Source organism: Pelobates fuscus, chromosome 9 (genome assembly GCF_036172605.1).
Source record: "Pelobates fuscus isolate aPelFus1 chromosome 9, aPelFus1.pri, whole genome shotgun sequence".
Taxonomy (NCBI): domain Eukaryota; kingdom Metazoa; phylum Chordata; class Amphibia; order Anura; family Pelobatidae; genus Pelobates; species Pelobates fuscus.
The window spans coordinates 7,538,680-7,556,819 of NC_086325.1; the positions used below are offsets into that span (position 1 = coordinate 7,538,680).

At 46.3% G+C, this 18,140-nt stretch overlaps 1 protein-coding gene across 1 annotated transcript; it reads left to right on the plus strand.

Moving 5' to 3' along the window:
* Nucleotides 1-599: 599 nt before the first annotated feature.
* Nucleotides 600-17,101, plus strand: LOC134573430 (cdc42 effector protein 2-like). The gene is made up of 2 exons (XM_063433192.1): nucleotides 600-635; nucleotides 15,272-17,101. The coding sequence occupies exon 2, from the start codon at nucleotides 15,441-15,443 to the stop codon at nucleotides 16,143-16,145; it is 705 nt and encodes a 234-aa protein (XP_063289262.1). The 5' UTR covers nucleotides 600-635; nucleotides 15,272-15,440; the 3' UTR covers nucleotides 16,146-17,101.
* Nucleotides 17,102-18,140: the final 1,039 nt, after the last annotated feature.

Genomic DNA, 18,140 nt, shown 5'->3' on the forward strand with positions numbered 1-18,140 from the left:
ACATTAGATATAAACCGAGTGCTGTCTGAGCCTGTCCTGATAACATGCAGTGATTGCAGCACTGTCTGAGCCTGTCCTGATAACATGCAGCGATTGCAGCACTGTCTGAGCCTGTCCTGATAACATGCAGTGATTGCAGCACTGTCTGAGCCTGTCCTGATAACATGCAGCGATTGCAGCACTGGCTGAGCCTGTCCTGATAACATGCAGCGATTGCAGCACTGTCTGAGCCTGTCCTGATAACATGCAGCGATTGCAGCACTGTCTGAGCCTGTCCTGATAACATGCAGTGGTTGCAGTGATTGCAGTGGTTGTAGTGGTTGCAGTGGTTGTAGTGGTTGCAGTGGTTGTAGTGATTGCAATGGTTGCAGTGATTGCAGTGGTTGTAGTGATGACAGTCCTGTCTCAGGCTCAGCCTGTCCTGGTTGCAGTGAGTCCAGCAGTGAAGGAGTTAGTGGGAGCTGTGACGTCACAGTGAGGGCAGGAGAAGGTGAAGGTTGCTATGACCCCGCCCACTCACTTGTAACCCCGCCCACTCACTGTGTGACCCCGCCCACTCGCTGTGTCCCTGCTCTCAGGCTGAGTCTCTGGCAGATCCTGCGCTGTGTTTGGACTAGAAGCATCACTCTCAGCAGGTAAGGCTGCAGGGCTGCATGCTGGGAGCTGGGCCATGGATACTGCCTGAGTGTGATGGGGATCATTGCTGTTCTCATCAGCTTTGCTGCCTGAGTGTGATGGGGATCACTGCTGTCCTCAACAGCTGGGCTGCCTGAGTGTGATGGGGATCATTGCAGTCCTCATTAGCTGTGCTGCCTTGGTGTGATGGGGATCATTGCTGTCCTCATTAGCTGTGCTGCCTGGGTGTGATGGGGATCACTGTTATCTTCATTAGTTGTGCTGCCTGAGTGTGATGGGATCTCTGCTGTCCTCATCAGCTGTGCTGCCTGAGTGTGATGGGGATCACTGCTGTCCTCATCAGCTGTGCTGCCTGAGTGTGATGGGGATCACTGCTGTCCTCATCAGCTGTGCTGCCTGAGTGTGATGGGGATCACTGCTGTCCTCATCAGCTGTGCTGCCTGAGTGTGATGGGGATCACTGCTGTCCTCATCAGCTGTGCTGCCTGAGTGTGATGGGGATCATTGCTGTCCTCATCAGCTGGACTGCCTGAGTGTGATGGGGATCATTGCTGTCCTCATCAGCTGTGCTGCCTGAGTGTGATGGGGATCATTGCTGTCCTCATCAGCTGTGCTGCCTGAGTGTGATGGGGATCGTTGCTTTCCTCATCAGCTGTGCTGCCTGAGTGTGATGGGATCTCTGCTGTCCTCATCAGCTGTGCTGCCTGAGTGTGATGGGTATCTCTGCTGTCCTCATCAGCTGTGCTGCCTGAGTGTGATGGGGATCATTGCTGTTCTCATCAGCTTTGCTGCCTGAGTGTGATGGGGATCACTGCTGTCCTCAACAGCTGGGCTGCCTGAGTGTGATGGGGATCATTGCAGTCCTCATTAGCTGTGCTGCCTTGGTGTGATGGGGATCATTGCTGTCCTCATTAGCTGTGCTGCCTGGGTGTGATGGGGATCACTGTTATCTTCATTAGTTGTGCTGCCTGAGTGTGATGGGGTCCCTGCTATATTCTTAGTGATTGTGTTTCCCTTCACCCAGACAGGTAATCAGAGGTGATGTGCTGGGCTCTGATTACAGTAAATCTCAGTACCAGGAAGGAGGCCAGTGATATAGGTGTATGAGCTCTAAATATTATTTAACCATTCACTGCCAGGCTATATAGCAGTCAGGATAAATATACCATTTCTGTAACTAACACTGACTGGAACCATTATCCCCAATACCACTCACTGCCCTGAATAATTCCTTCATTTTATTAGGATAAAAGGCAGTCTATGTGCAGGAATCACTGCTTGTAGTGGTTATGGTACTAATAGGCAATGGGCAGTTCCCTTCAGCCTACCAGCACCATAACCACCGTAATGAGATGTGGTTATGGTGCTGCTTAGATTCCGGGACCCTCTGTATGTAAGTTGGATGCTCTCTGTCATAGTCCTGGTTTTACGTGTGCTGTGTGTCAGCCAGGTAGCTAATGCCTAGATTAACCCGGGTATTTACCAACGTGTGCATCGTCTGGAGACCAAAATAGCTAAACTGGAGTCATTTGTCTATATTTTCAGTCAGCCGCTCTGCACGGACATTTAACAGTCTCTATAAATTCACTTTGAATCTCTTATAATGGAATGAGGGAGTTATTTTATATTAAACACAATACAGGTAGCTACCGGTCTTCCTACAGATAGTACTCGTTGTGACCTTCTCTAGACGCCATATTGGAAGTGGCGAAATGGTTCAAAGTATATTTGTTAATCTATACATTAGCTGCATTTTGTTACAATAAAATATTTCTGCTCCGCGATTAAGAAATAAAGCGTATCTGTCTGTGACGCTCCCATTGCAGATGTTGGGAATGGGGCGACGCATTGTTTATCCCTGAAGACAGGGCGAGGGCTATTTTTAACATTCTTTAGAACAGGCACCTGTGATAATTGAGATTATTGTAAATGAATAACGCCTGCGATATCCACCGCTCCCGAAGGAGGAATTCTCATCAAACACACGTATTGTCTGCACCCCAATGGGGGAGATCTATTTAAAAACTCACTTTCTTACAAAATTATACTTTGCGTTAAGTACTATTCAGGTGAAGGGAGGTAATTCATGTAATTATAAACTAGATGGCGATAAAGTTTGTTTCTTGGCAACGAATCACTGACGTGCGCAAACCGTAATTGAAAAACGATGATTTTGTGCGTATCTTACTTTGGCTGAAGACTAAAGTGTCTCAAACAACAAATTGGGCAAAGTTCTAAAAGCGCAGGAGTCGCCATAGAAACCAATGGAATCATCAGGCACATTCCACAATTTTCTTTGACGTTTTCTTATCCATTTTTCGATATGTGATAAATTAGGTTTACGTAAGACCTCATGAATGTGGAAAGTGTCAGCGATGGATAAGGATTCATTTAGGAATCTGACTTGTTGAAGTTTGTTCTCTAAATCCTGAATAATGGAGAATTGAGAATGTTTTGCCATCACTGCTGGGATTAGAATTATCCGGGCGTAGTTACCCAGACCATACCATCGCAATGTCCTCAACGTAACTCTGTGATGTAAAACTCAGAGGTTTAGATAAACGGCATTGTGTACATCACTGGGCTAAATCCTCCTCTAGGGGTTGTCTTCCTGATTCTGCTGCACTGACCCAGTAAAACCCAGTCACATGACGTGGAAGCCCCCCCCCCCCCCCCCCCCCGTAGGAAATCATTGTTTCAAGTGAGTTCCTGTATGAGAAGCATTGGATTGGACCATTGCGGAGAAGGTCATGCCTCCTCAGTGACATCACAGGAGGCGGAGAGATCAGCAGCTCCCTTTTTTTATTTTATTGCACATGGGGGGTGTTAATACAAGTAGTGACAGGGACACTATAGCGTTAGGAATACAGCTTTATATCCCTAATGCTAATAATGTTCCTTTAACTCTCTAATCCCAAAATTCCTGTTGATCCCCCCGGGGAACTGGAATCCACCACAACGGGTCTCACATCTAGAATTAATCTGTAGTCCTGTACACTTCTTGTGCAAACTTCTGCAGAATATAATACAATTACAAAAGCAAAAAATGTATATCGCAATAAATGATCTCGTTCTCTTCTTTTGATTTTTTGAGATGCTGTTCACTGAGGTGTTTATTTCCTATTTGTGTAACTGCTGGGAAATGACGAGAGAATTGCAAAATTTAGACCAAAGTAGCTGACCTTAAAAAGAGCAAAATTGGAGAATGGTTCATTTTGGTTGTTTTTGCCTTATTGCATGGATGGGACAGGGTATTTTGTGTCTCACTGGTCCAGTCCTTCCTGTGTTCAGTCTACGTGACCGGCCTGGCTAGTTCCATAATACCCCCTGCGACTCTAATTTAAGGCATCGCGGTCCGGTCTCTGCTGGTCGCTGCAAGAAGGTTGGATTACTTTATTCATTACCAAACGCTGTCTCCTGTCCAAGACTCCTTGCCAAGAATGTGTCAGGAGCCGAATAGCTGCTCCCATCTGCTGGATCCATCGACATTTATTTCCCGAGCAGTCCGGGCCGGCTGACGACGCTCTGCCCAGCCAGGTCTCCCACCATCATTATTCACTTGAAGAGGGGGTTCTCAGGAGCAGACATCTTGTAGAAACCGAGAAATTGGACCCTATCCATTCCCATCTACATTCTTCATAAGGGCCTGGGCAAATAAAAGTGACCCCCAAATATTGTTGACCTGTGTCTGTCTGATATTGATGAGAGTTGTAATTCAAGAAACAAACAACCAACAGACAATTCTAAGGCTATATCTCCGCCACTCTGGGCCGTGATTGCTCCAATAAAGGGGTACCTGTACACCAGGTGTATGGATGTCATTTCCCAATGGGGGGGGCATGGGTCCGATCTAATGAAATGATGGCGATATTTATTAAGATGGCAATTGTGCAAATAAGAGAAGTGTTTTGCAAATTTGGGGCTAAACTGTCACTTTTCCCACAAACGCCTGTGAGTGAATGTTATTTGTGTCGCGGTACAGGGAGACATTGAGAGGAATTTACTAAGATAAATCTTCCAGCTCGCCTGTTTTGCTCTAACATTCTGTTTATCCCTTGTCAGGTCAGTACATTTCTCCTGGTTTAGTGAGAAGACCGTTTAATGTTTATTGGAGTCTGGCTGATCGTTCTGTAGAATACTATAACCACTTTCACCTTCTGCTTTTCCACCTCTTAGTAAATCCTGCCCTAATTGTCTGTGTATAATCCCTTCCTGTGTCCTCACCCGGCACCAGATGGCAGTTTAGGGGTTAAGTCCCCCATCTGTCACATCCTCTCATAGCGGCCCCTGTTGGTTCCATGGGGGGGCTGGAGGAGATGAGGGGGGTCAGAGATCACTGTATTCTCACAAACACCCAGCATGCCTTGGGTGACTGTTAACCCCTACCTCACCACAGCTCTGACTCCAGACCCATCAGACATTATTGCTGAGAGTTTGCCCCTCTATGCAGGAGTGTACAAATTCCTATCCCCCCCAGCTGTTGTAAAACTTCAGTTCCAATGATTCATCGTCAACTTAAAGCATCATGGGAATTATAGTTTTACTAGAGAGCAATCTCAGGGTCACCGCTGGCGACACGGCGAACCTAACGAACGTGTCACATCATTAAAGTGTTTTAGCCCAATTTGCACCCACTGGGTGTAAAACATGCAGCTTTGATTGGTGGATAAAACCATTTAAAATCAACCAATCAGGTTCCTCCAGTCTGACGCCATGACACACAGCGGACTATAACCAGGATGTGATATCACAGGCCTGATTGTACGTCATGGTCGTTGGATTAGTTTTGTCGTCATATTACGATAACACGTAGTTGCATTTCAAGACTGGAATAAACAACAGAAATGGGTTTTAGGCCGTGGTAACAGAATAGTCCAATTATTCCAAATCTGGCCTAAAACGAAAGGTTTTTAGTTGTATGTTTCATAGTTTGTGTATTAACCCCCACACCCACATCGCCCGGACCGCCGAATGTACATTCGCTGACTATAACTGTCTTTGATGAGATGTGGTTTTCTAAGTTTAGGATAGAGAATCCTTTCATGTTAAATCTATTTCACAATCATCGGTCATGGCATGCTTGGCCATTGCTGCTTAATGAATACCCCCAACATGGCCTTGTCTGTTTCCCGATGTGTCACATGTCTGAGTCTATATGTAGATCATACATGATAAGCTGTCCGTGTCCACGGGTTGGTATGTGTCTGACGTGAATCCAGCAGGTGATTCGTGTCAGTGGGAATCACCCTGCAGCCGTGTCTGTCTATATTTCCCGCTGATCTCGAGGAGTGGCCATTTCTGTCTGTTTATTAATAAAGCGTTACCGATCGCGTTGTCTACCCAGAGCGCGATCTGCAAACACTCCAGACACAAAGTGCACAAAGTGTGTGATTTCCACATCTACAGCCCAAGGCTGATCGCTCATAGTATTTACCTATTAATCTAGATTTCTGTCTGCTTATTCAGTATTTGTGCATATAGATCGTACAGATCATCTGGTTTCGGCTGCAGAGCTCACTATTATACTACCAGTCAGCCTCTGAAATAGCGAGAGCACAAAACAGTCTGTATGACGCTTCCGGAGATGGATTTTCATTTGTGAGCACTCAACTAAGTTCACCTTGCCCAGCGCCATTCTTTGGTCAGCTTGAGGCCATTGGTCAGCGGAGATGCGTTATCTGGCGTTATAGTAACCCCCGCGTTATCTGGCGTAATAGTAACCCCTGTGTTATCTGGCATTATAGTAACCCCGCGTTATCTGGCATTATAGTAACCCCGCGTTATCTGGCATTATAGTAACCCCCGCGTTATCTGGCATTATAGTAACCCCGCGTTATCTGGCATTATAGTAACCCCGCGTTATCTGGCATTATAGTAACCCCGCGTTATCTGGCATTATAGTAACCCCGCGTTATCTGGAGTTAGAGTAACCCCCGCGTTATCTGCCGTTAAAGTAACCCCCGCGTTATCTGCCGTTAAAGTAACCCCCGCGTTATCTGCCGTTATAGCAACCCCCGCGTTATCTGGCATTATAGTAACCCCTGTGTTATCTGGCATTATAGTAACCCCTGTGTTATCTGGCATTATAGTAACCCCCACGTTATCTGGCGTTAAAGTAACCCCCGCGTTATCTGGCGTTAAAGTAACCCAGCGTTATCTGCCGTTAAAGTAACCCCCGCGTTATCTGCCGTTAAAGCAACCCCCGCGTTATCTGGCGTTATAGCAACCCCCGCGTTATCTGGCATTATAGTAACCCCTGTGTTATCTGGCATTATAGTAACCCCTGTGTTATCTGGCGTTAAAGTAACCCAGCGTTATCTGCCGTTAAAGTAACCCCTGCGTTATCTGCCGTTAAAGTAACCCCTGCGTTATCTGCCGTTAAAGTAACCCCTGCGTTATCTGGCGTTATAGCAACCCCCGCGTGATCTGGCGTTATAGCAACCCCCGCGCGATCTGGCGTTAAAGTAACCCCCGCGCGATCTGGCGTTAAAGTAACCCCCGCGTTATCTGGCGTTAAAGTAACCCCCGCGTTATCTGGCGTTAAAGTAACCCCCGCGTTATCTGGCGTTAAAGTAACCCCCGCGTTATCTGGCGTTAAAGTAACCCCCGCGTTATCTGGCGTTAAAGTAACCCCCGCGTTATCTGGCGTTAAAGTAACCCCCGCGTTATCTGGCGTTAAAGTAACCCCCGCGTTATCTGGCGTTAAAGTAACCCCCGCGTTATCTGGCATTATAGTAACCCCGCGTTATCTGGCATTATAGTAACCCCGCGTTATCTGGCATTATAGTAACCCCGCGTTATCTGGAGTTAGAGTAACCCCCGCGTTATCTGCCGTTAAAGTAACCCCCGCGTTATCTGCCGTTAAAGTAACCCCCGCGTTATCTGCCGTTATAGCAACCCCCGCGTTATCTGGCATTATAGTAACCCCTGTGTTATCTGGCATTATAGTAACCCCTGTGTTATCTGGCATTATAGTAACCCCCACGTTATCTGGCGTTAAAGTAACCCCCGCGTTATCTGGCGTTAAAGTAACCCAGCGTTATCTGCCGTTAAAGTAACCCCCGCGTTATCTGCCGTTAAAGCAACCCCCGCGTTATCTGGCGTTATAGCAACCCCCGCGTTATCTGGCATTATAGTAACCCCTGTGTTATCTGGCATTATAGTAACCCCTGTGTTATCTGGCATTATAGTAACCCCTGTGTTATCTGGCGTTAAAGTAACCCAGCGTTATCTGCCGTTAAAGTAACCCCTGCGTTATCTGCCGTTAAAGTAACCCCTGCGTTATCTGGCGTTATAGCAACCCCCGCGTGATCTGGCGTTATAGCAACCCCCGCGCGATCTGGCGTTAAAGTAACCCCCGCGTTATCTGGCGTTAAAGTAACCCCCGCGTTATCTGGCGTTAAAGTAACCCCCGCGTTATCTGGCGTTAAAGTAACCCCCGCGTTATCTGGCGTTAAAGTAACCCCCGCGTTATCTGGCGTTAAAGTAACCCCCGCGTTATCTGGCGTTAAAGTAACCCCCGCGTTATCTGGCGTTAAAGTAACCCCCGCGTTATCTGGCGTTAAAGTAACCCCCGCGTTATCTGGCGTTAAAGTAACCCCCGCGTTATCTGGCGTTAAAGTAACCCCCGCGTTATCTGGCGTTAAAGTAACCCCCGCGTTATCTGGCGTTAAAGTAACCCCCGCGTTATCTGGAGTTAGAGTAACCCCTGAGTTATCTGGAGTTAGAGTAACCCCTGAGTTATCTGGAGTTAGAGTAACCCCTGAGTTATCTGGAGTTAGAGTAACCCCTGAGTTATCTGGAGTTAGAGTAACCCCTGAGTTATCTGGAGTTAGAGTAACCCCTGAGTTATCTGGAGTTAGAGTAACCCCTGAGTTATCTGGAGTTAGAGTAACCCCTGAGTTATCTGGAGTTAGAGTAACCCCTGAGTTATCTGGAGTTAGAGTAACCCCTGAGTTATCTGGAGTTAGAGTAACCCCTGAGTTATCTGGAGTTAGAGTAACCCCTGAGTTATCTGGAGTTAGAGTAACCCCTGAGTTATCTGGAGTTAGAGTAACCCCTGAGTTATCTGGAGTTAGAGTAACCCCTGAGTTATCTGGAGTTAGAGTAACCCCTGAGTTATCTGGAGTTAGAGTAACCCCTGAGTTATCTGGAGTTAGAGTAACCCCTGAGTTATCTGGAGTTAGAGTAACCCCTGAGTTATCTGGAGTTAGAGTAACCCCTGAGTTATCTGGAGTTAGAGTAACCCCTGAGTTATCTGGAGTTAGAGTAACCCCTGAGTTATCTGGAGTTAGAGTAACCCCTGCGTTATCTGGAGTTAGAGTAACCCCTGCGTTATCTGGAGTTAGAGTAACCCCTGCGTTATCTGGAGTTAGAGTAACCCCCGTGTTATCTGGAGTTAGAGTAACCCCTGCGTTATCTGGAGTTATAGTAACCCCTGCGTTATCTGGAGTTATAGTAACCCCTGCGTTATCTGGAGTTATAGTAACCCCTGCGTTATCTGGAGTTATAGTAACCCCTGCGTTATCTGGAGTTATAGTAACCCCGCGCTATCTGGAGTTATAGTAACCCCGCGCTATCTGGAGTTATAGTAACCCCGGCGTTATCTGGCATTATAGTAACCCCCACGTTATCTGGCGTTAAAGTAACCCCCGTGTTATCTGGCGTTATAGTAACCCGGTACTATCTGGAGTTAGAGTAACCCCCGTGTTATCTGGAGTTAGAGTAACCCCGCGCTATCTGGAGTTATAGTAACCCCGGCGTTATCTGGCATTATAGTAACCCCCACGTTATCTGGCGTTAAAGTAACCCCCGTGTTATCTGGCGTTATAGTAACCCGGTACTATCGGGAGTTAGAGTAACCCCCGTGTTATCTGGAGTTAGAGTAACCCCGTGCTATCGGGAGTTAGAGTAACCCCGTGCTATCTGGAGTTATAGTAACCCCCGTGTTATCTGGCCTTATAGTAACCCCGCGCTATCTGGAGTTAGAGTAACCCCCGCGCTATCTGGAGTTAGAGTAACCCCCGCGTTATCTGGCGTTAGAGTAACCCCCGCGTTATCTGGATTTAGAGTAACCCCTGCGTTATATCGAGTTAGAGTAACCCCGCGCTATCTGGAGTTAGAGTAACCCCCGCGTTATCTGGAGTTAGAGTAACCCCCGCGTTATCTGGAGTTAGAGTAACCCCCGCGTTATCTGGAGTTAGAGTAACCCCCGTGTTATCTGGAGTTAGAGTAACCCCCGTGTTATCTGGAGTTAGAGTAACCCCCGTGTTATCTGGAGTTAGAGTAACCCCCGTGTTATCTGGAGTTAGAGTAACCCCCGTGTTATCTGGAGTTAGAGTAACCCCCGTGTTATCTGGAGTTAGAGTAACCCCCGTGTTATCTGGAGTTAGAGTAACCCCCGTGTTATCTGGAGTTAGAGTAACCCCCGTGTTATCTGGAGTTAGAGTAACCCCCGTGTTATCTGGAGTTAGAGTAACCCCCGTGTTATCTGGAGTTAGAGTAACCCCCGTGTTATCTGGAGTTAGAGTAACCCCCGTGTTATCTGGAGTTAGAGTAACCCCCGTGTTATCTGGAGTTAGAGTAACCCCCGTGTTATCTGGAGTTAGAGTAACCCCCGTGTTATCTGGAGTTAGAGTAACCCCCGTGTTATCTGGAGTTAGAGTAACCCCCGTGTTATCTGGAGTTAGAGTAACCCCCGTGTTATCTGGAGTTAGAGTAACCCCCGTGTTATCTGGAGTTAGAGTAACCCCCGTGTTATCTGGAGTTAGAGTAACCCCCGTGTTATCTGGAGTTAGAGTAACCCCCGTGTTATCTGGAGTTAGAGTAACCCCCGTGTTATCTGGAGTTAGAGTAACCCCCGTGTTATCTGGAGTTAGAGTAACCCCCGTGTTATCTGGAGTTAGAGTAACCCCCGTGTTATCTGGAGTTAGAGTAACCCCCGTGTTATCTGGAGTTAGAGTAACCCCCGTGTTATCTGGAGTTAGAGTAACCCCCGCGTTATCTGGCGTTAAAGTAACCCCCGCGTTATCTGGCGTTAGAGTAACCCCCGCGTCATCTGGAGTTAGAGTAACCCCCGCGTCATCTGGAGTTAGAGTAACCCCCGCGTTATCTGGAGTTAGAGTAACCCCTGCGTTATCTGGAGTTATAGTAACCCCGCGCTATCTGGAGTTATAGTAACCCCCGTGTTATCTGGCGTTATAGTAACCCCCGTGCTATCTGGAGTTAGAGTAACCCCCGTGCTATCTGGAGTTAGAGTAACCCCCGTGTTATCTGGAGTTAGAGTAACCCTGCGCTATCTGGAGTTAGAGTAACCCCTGCGTTATCTGGAGTTAGAGTAACCCCTGCGTTATCTGGAGTTAGAGTAACCCCTGCGTTATCTGGAGTTAGAGTAACCCCTGCGTTATCTGGAGTTAGAGTAACCCCTGCGTTATCTGGAGTTAGAGTAACCCCTGCGCTATCTGGAGTTAGAGTAACCCCTGCGCTATCTGGAGTTAGAGTAACCCCTGCGTTATCTGGAGTTAGAGTAACCCCTGCGTTATCTGGAGTTAGAGTAACCCCTGCGTTATCTGGAGTTAGAGTAACCCCTGCGTTATCTGGAGTTAGAGTAACCCCTGCGTTATCTGGAGTTAGAGTAACCCCTGCGTTATCTGGAGTTAGAGTAACCCCTGCGTTATCTGGAGTTAGAGTAACCCCTGCGTTATCTGGAGTTAGAGTAACCCCTGCGTTATCTGGAGTTAGAGTAACCCCTGCGTTATCTGGAGTTATAGTAACCCCTGCGTTATCTGGAGTTATAGTAACCCCTGCGTTATCTGGAGTTATAGTAACCCTTGCGTTATCTGGAGTTATAGTAACCCCGCACTATCTGGAGTTATAGTAACCCCGCGCTATCTGGAGTTATAGTAACCCCGGCGTTATCTGGCATTATAGTAACCCCCACGTTATCTGGCGTTAAAGTAACCCCCGTGTTATCTGGCGTTATAGTAACCCGGTACTATCTGGAGTTAGAGTAACCCCCGTGTTATCTGGAGTTAGAGTAACCCCCGTGTTATCTGGAGTTAGAGTAACCCCCGTGTTATCTGGAGTTAGAGTAACCCCCGTGTTATCTGGAGTTAGAGTAACCCCCGTGTTATCTGGAGTTAGAGTAACCCCCGTGTTATCTGGAGTTAGAGTAACCCCCGTGTTATCTGGAGTTAGAGTAACCCCCGTGTTATCTGGAGTTAGAGTAACCCCCGTGTTATCTGGAGTTAGAGTAACCCCCGTGTTATCTGGAGTTAGAGTAACCCCCGTGTTATCTGGAGTTATCAGCTCAGGATCTAATTTTTTTTGTTTTAAAATGTCAATTTATTTAGTTAGTTCTGCTCTCACAGAGAGGGTGACTAAATTATATTTTCTGGAGTTAAAGTTTTGATTGAACGAAGGTACCATGGAGACTGGTAGGCCTAACAAGCTCTCCAAGCAGGCCCGCAGAGAATTCACCGCTCACTCGCAGTGCCAGTAGGTAAATATTCATTCCCGGGGGGGGGGACGGGGGGGGCAAACGTGTCTGACCAGGGGGCAAACGTGTCTGACCAGTGTCCAAAGAGGGGGGCAAACATGACTCCATTTTGGATCAATGAACTATAATTCCTATGTGAAAAGTCCCATAAAATGCTGTGGGATAATGTGAGGAAATGGCGGGCTATGATTTTACATTGAATGCCAGAGTTTCTATTCTACATGTTGAAGGAAGCGACTGGGAAATATATGAAAACAGGAAGTATTAATCATATAAAATTATTTATTTTCATTTTAACATCCCATTCTGGCTGTAAAAGGAGAGAATTATGGCTTATAGAGAGGCCACAGCGGACTGACTCCCCCGCTGCAAGGGGGGGGGGGGACAGCTGGCTCTGTAATACAAGATATATCAGTATTAACGCCATCTGCCGAGGGATAAACCATTATTATTAAGACAGGGAGAACCACTTCTAACGGGCACAGTTTGTGGGATATTTATTAGCAGACGGTCAGAGCCGCAGTGATAATCTGATCATTCGCGTTATAGCCGCCATTTATCACCAAACTGGACATAATTTGGCATTAATCCTCGGTGCGTAACTAATGGCAAAAGTTATCAAAACTTGTAAATCTGTTACTAAAATTACTTTTTATTTATAAAAATGTTACTTAGTCATCTTAAAAAAATAAATAAAACCCAACACTGTATGGTATCAATGTATTTTTGGCTTAGATTTCTACATTTTAATATGTATAAAGCAAATTAAAGTGAATTATGTTGGGATAAAGGCTGCTATTTTTATGTGTTATAGACCGGGCCTACTCGCAGACTGTGATTTGTGGTGAATTTAAATCTGGATTATAAAATTCAGGCTAAAATAGCCGAGCTGTGAGCAGAACTGTGCTATCGGCTTTTTTGGTCTCAGTTTTGACGTTGAATAGCGGACGGTTTTTTCAGCTAGGCTGTCTTTAATCTGTTTCCCTTGTGTAGAGGAACTGACCATTGACCTATGTTTGCTTTTGCACTGTTTTGTTGTGGACTACATATCCCATGATGCTTTGCCTACCCTAGGCTGCCCAGCCATGTGAAGGTTTCCCGATCCACACTGGTCTGTGTTCTGTATACTGCTGACATGCAAAGCGCAGGGATTATTAGATTATTCTGTATATACTTAGCTCCCCGGGAGGGCTGCATTGAGCTGGGAAACTGTCTGAGACAGGATAGGATTTATCCCTCTACTGCCCCATCCTGATCCTATATAACACGCAAGGAAACAACTCACACAGCCATACGTTAGCAACTGTACAATACAGAGTATGATCTCCCCCATATTGTACAATACAGAGTCTGATCTCCCCCATACTGTACAATACAGGGTCTGATCTCCTCACACTGTACAATACAGGGTCTGATCTCCTCACACTGTACAATACAAGGTCTGATCTCCCCCACACTGTACAATATAGGGTCTGATCTCCCCCACACTGTACAATACAGAGTCTGATCTCCCCACACTGTACAATACAGGGTCTGATCTCCCCCACACTGTACAATACAGAGTCTGATCTCCCCACACTGTACAATACAGGGTCTGATCTCCCCCACACTGTACAATACAAGGTCTGATCTCCCCCCACACTGTATAATACAGAGTCTGATCTCCCCCACACTGTACAATACAGGGTCTGATCTCCCCCACACTGTACAATACAGAGTCTGATCTCCCCACACTGTACAATACAGGGTCTGATCCCCCCATACTGTACAATACAGGGTCTGATCTCCCCCACACTGTACAATACAGGGTCTGATCTCCCCCACACTGTACAATACAGGGTCTGATCTCCCCCACACTGTACAATACAGGGTCTGATCTCCCCCATACTGTACAATACAGGGTCTGATCTCCCCCATACTGTACAATACAGAGTCTGATCTCCCCCATACTGTACAATACAGAGTCTGATCTCCCCCATACTGTACAATACAGAGTCTGATCTCCCCCATACTGTACAATACAGGGTCTGATCTCCCCCACACTGTGCAATACAGGGTCTGATCTCCCCCACACTGTACAATACAGGGTCTGATCTCCCCCACACTGTACAATACAGGGTCTGATCTCCCCCACACTGTACAATACAGGGTCTGATCTCCCACACGCTGTACAATACAGGGTCTGATCTCCCACACGCTGTACAATACAGAGTCTGATCTCCCACACGCTGTACAATACAGAGTCTGATCTCCCACACGCTGTACAATACAGAGTCTGATCTCCCACACACTGTACAATACAGAGTCTGATCTCCCACACGCTGTACAATACAGAGTCTGATCTCCCCCATGCTGTACAATACAGAGTCTGATCTCCCCCATGCTGTACAATACAGAGTCTGATCTCCCCCATACTGTACAATAGAGTCTGATCTCCCCCATACTGTACAATAGTGTCTGATCTCCCCCACACTGTACAATACAGGGTCTGATCTCCCCCATACTGTACAATACAGAGTCTGATCTCCCCCACACTGTACAATACAGGGTCTGATCTCCCCCATACAATACAGAGTCTGACCTCCGCATACTGTACAATACAGAGTCTGATCTTCCCCACACTGTACAATACAGGGTTTGATTTACTCTTATAGTAGTCCAGCTCACCTATTATTTTCTACCTTTGGCTCGCTAAGTGCACTATATTGCAGTGATGATGGTGGTTCCCCTGGGATGGGGAATAATGACCGTAATAGTGAAAGTTTTGCCCAGTGGGATACAGAGATTTTCCCGGCATTATTGGTGATACATTCTATTACTGAGGAGGATCCATCCTGTTTGTTTTACGGGAAGGAAACATCCCTCCTTTCGGCGCTTCCCCCGGAAATCTATTTATACCAGTCTCATGTGGACACAGAGTCCGCAGTTACGGGGAGTTTTCATCGAGATGTCAAACCTTTGATCCTGGTCGCTGATCTATTCAATTTAAGTGCTACGTGATGTGTTATTCTATTTCTGCTTTTAGAAATGGAGTTGTTGTTTTTTTTTATTCCGGTATACGTTGTCCTCAAATTGCTACTGTTTTGTGACCTTTAAGTATCCAGCTTCTGAAATAATTGTTAATTTTTGTTTTTTTCAGGTTCCACCAACATCTTGTTTCCCCCGAAGACCATCGTGAAGGAAACAGTCGTGTATATCCGGAGTTAGGATGGAATTTATCTTGTTTTAAATTCTTGTGACTGAGGCTCTCAATACAAAGTCTAATTCATTCCGACTTCTAGAGTTTTCATTGAGTAAGGGAGGGTGAGATGCCAGCCAAAACTCCCATCTATTTAAAGACCTCAACTCCCAAGAGGGGGAAAAAGCCCAAACTTAGAGACATGCTATCGAGGGAAATGATTAGTCCTCCTTTGGGTGATTTCAGGCACAGTGCTCACATTGGAGTCCATGGAGAAGGGGATATGTTTGGAGAGTTGTCTTTCTTGCAAGGAAAGTATGATCTGCTCCCAAACTTGAGCCACAAATTGATAATGAAGGACACGGAAACTGGCTCAAACGAAGAGTTACATACTCATTTCAGCTCTGGGAGTTATCGCCCCTTTTTAAAAAATGCAGTGTCACTGCCAGCGTTCACTGGAACCCAGAGTCAAGAAAAGGCTCCTCCAAAACCTCCTCGGTTGCACTTGGAAGACGTCCCAAGCCAACGTTCGATGTCCGTTAGCTATGGGAACGGATCATTCCGAAGAGAAGACGATATGTCATTTTCATCAATCTCCCAAGACGGACAAAGTCGATTTCTGGAAGCTTCCATGAGCTCGTCCGAAGGATCTATCAGTGGAAGTGGTGCTCAAAGTCCAGGACAAAATTTAGACCACATACAGGACGACAGATGTAGTGAACACTCCAAAGAACAAAGTCTTCCTAAATCCGAGTCTCTTTTTCGACTTGAGCTAGATCTTGGACCTTCCATTCTGGATGAGGTTCTAAGGATAATGGATGAATACAAGGCCTAAAGGATTCTTGAACTTACAGAGATATTGTATATAGATATATCAACTATTTATTGACAGCCAGTATTTCATTGGTTAAGAACTATTCACTGTAGAAAGTTTGGATAAGCTGAACAGAGCATTAGTTGTAAACGGAAGATGTATCGTCTTCTAAAAAACATTATTTTATTTGCTGAATAGGGCCTATCGCTATATATAGCGCTATACCGCGATGCTGGGGCCACACACCCGTCATTATAAAAGGATATCAATGCTTTGGGTCTATTCATCCAGGTTCCACACACTGTTTTTATCCTTCTTCTTGACCAGAGTACTTGCAAGAAATGTAATTTTATCATTTTCACTTGGAGCAGTGCGAAACGCGTCTCACTTTTCTGGAATTGTCTGCCGCTGCTTCTAACCCGATACTTAAAGCACTATTCACTAATGTGAGAGTCCAAAGAGAATTTCACATTTAAGGCCAGAGGAGCGGAAAGTAAATCAAAGCTGACCTCGAAAATGTTCCACTTTGGCTATTTTGACCTCACTTTGGTGAATAATGCTATAAACTGTATCACTCTGAGTGTCTCTGTACTAGTCTCATGCTGGAAGGTCCTCTATAGTAGACTATGGACTGATACACCCACTTGTTGTCCTTCTTATAGAGTGTTACAGGTCACTGGGCTGGAAAGTCAAACCAGTGATTGGTCGGTTAGCTGAGACTGTAATTGATTATTGGAATAGATATTTAATTCTATCTGAATTGACGGCTGTGTTACTAAAACCCTGTAATTATCAAATGAACAATGTCACATTAACACACGATCAGTAGATATATTCCATCAAATTCATAGCTCAGTCTGCTGGGCTTAGTGGTTTTGCTAGGGAACTGTTCAGTCTATGGAGAGCTGCTGGGTTCAGGGTTCAGTCTATGGAGAGCTGCAGGGCTCAGTGCTCAGTCTATGGAGAGCTGCTGGGTTCAGGGGTCAGGGTTCAGTCTATGGAGAGCTGCAGGGTTCAGTATTCAGTCTATGGAGAGCTGCAGGGTTCAGTATTCAGTCTATGGAGAGCTGCAGGGTTCAGGGTTCAGTTTATGGAGAGCTGCAGGGTTCAGGGTTCAGTTTATGGAGAGCTGCAGGGTTCAGTATTCAGTCTATGGAGAGCTGCAGGGTTCAGTATTCAGTCTATGGAGAGCTGCAGGGTTCAGTATTCAGTCTATGGAGAGCTGCAGGGTTCAGTATTCAGTCTATGGAGAGCTGCAGGATTCAGGGTTCAGTTTATGGAGAGCTGCAGGGTTCAGTATTCAGTCTATGGAGAGCTGCAGGATTCAGTCTATGGAGAGCTGCAGGGTTCAGTCTATGGAGAGTTTCAGGGTTCAGTATTCAGTTTATGGAGAGCTGCTGGGTTCAGTATTCAGTCTATGGAGAGCTGCAGGGTTCAGTCTATGGAGAGCTGCAGGGTTCAGGGTTCAGTCTATGGAGAGCTGCAGGGTTCAGGGTTCAGTCTATGGAGAGTTTCGGTGTTCAGTATTCAGTTTATGGAGAGCTGCAGGGTTTAGTATTCAGTCTATGGAGAGCTGCAGGGTTCAGGGTTCAGTCTATGGAGAGCTGCAGGGTTCAGGGTTCAGTCTATGGAGGGTTCAGTCTATGAAGAGCTGCAGGGTTCATTGTTCAGTCTATGGAGAGCTGCAGGGTTCAGTATTCAGTCTATGGAAGGCTACAGGGTTCAGTCTATGAAGAGCTGCAGGGTTCATTGTTCAGTCTATGGAGAGCTGCAGGGTTCAGTCTATGGAGAGCTGCAGGGTTCAATGTTCAGTCTATGGAGAGCTGCAGGGCTCAGTGTTCAGTCTATGGAGAGCTGCAGGGTTCAGTATTCAGTCTATGGAGAGCTGCAGGGTTCAGTGCTCAGTCTATGGAGAGCTGCAGGGCTCAGTATTCAGTCTATGGAGAGCTGCAGGGCTCAGTATTCAGTCTATGGAGAGCTGCAGGGTTCAGTATTCAGTCTATGGAGAGCTGCAGG

Coding starts and splice junctions, on each gene's coding strand:
- LOC134573430 (XM_063433192.1), top strand. CDS start 15,441: ATGCCAGCCAAAACTCCCATCTATTTAAAGACCTCAACTCCCAAGAGG.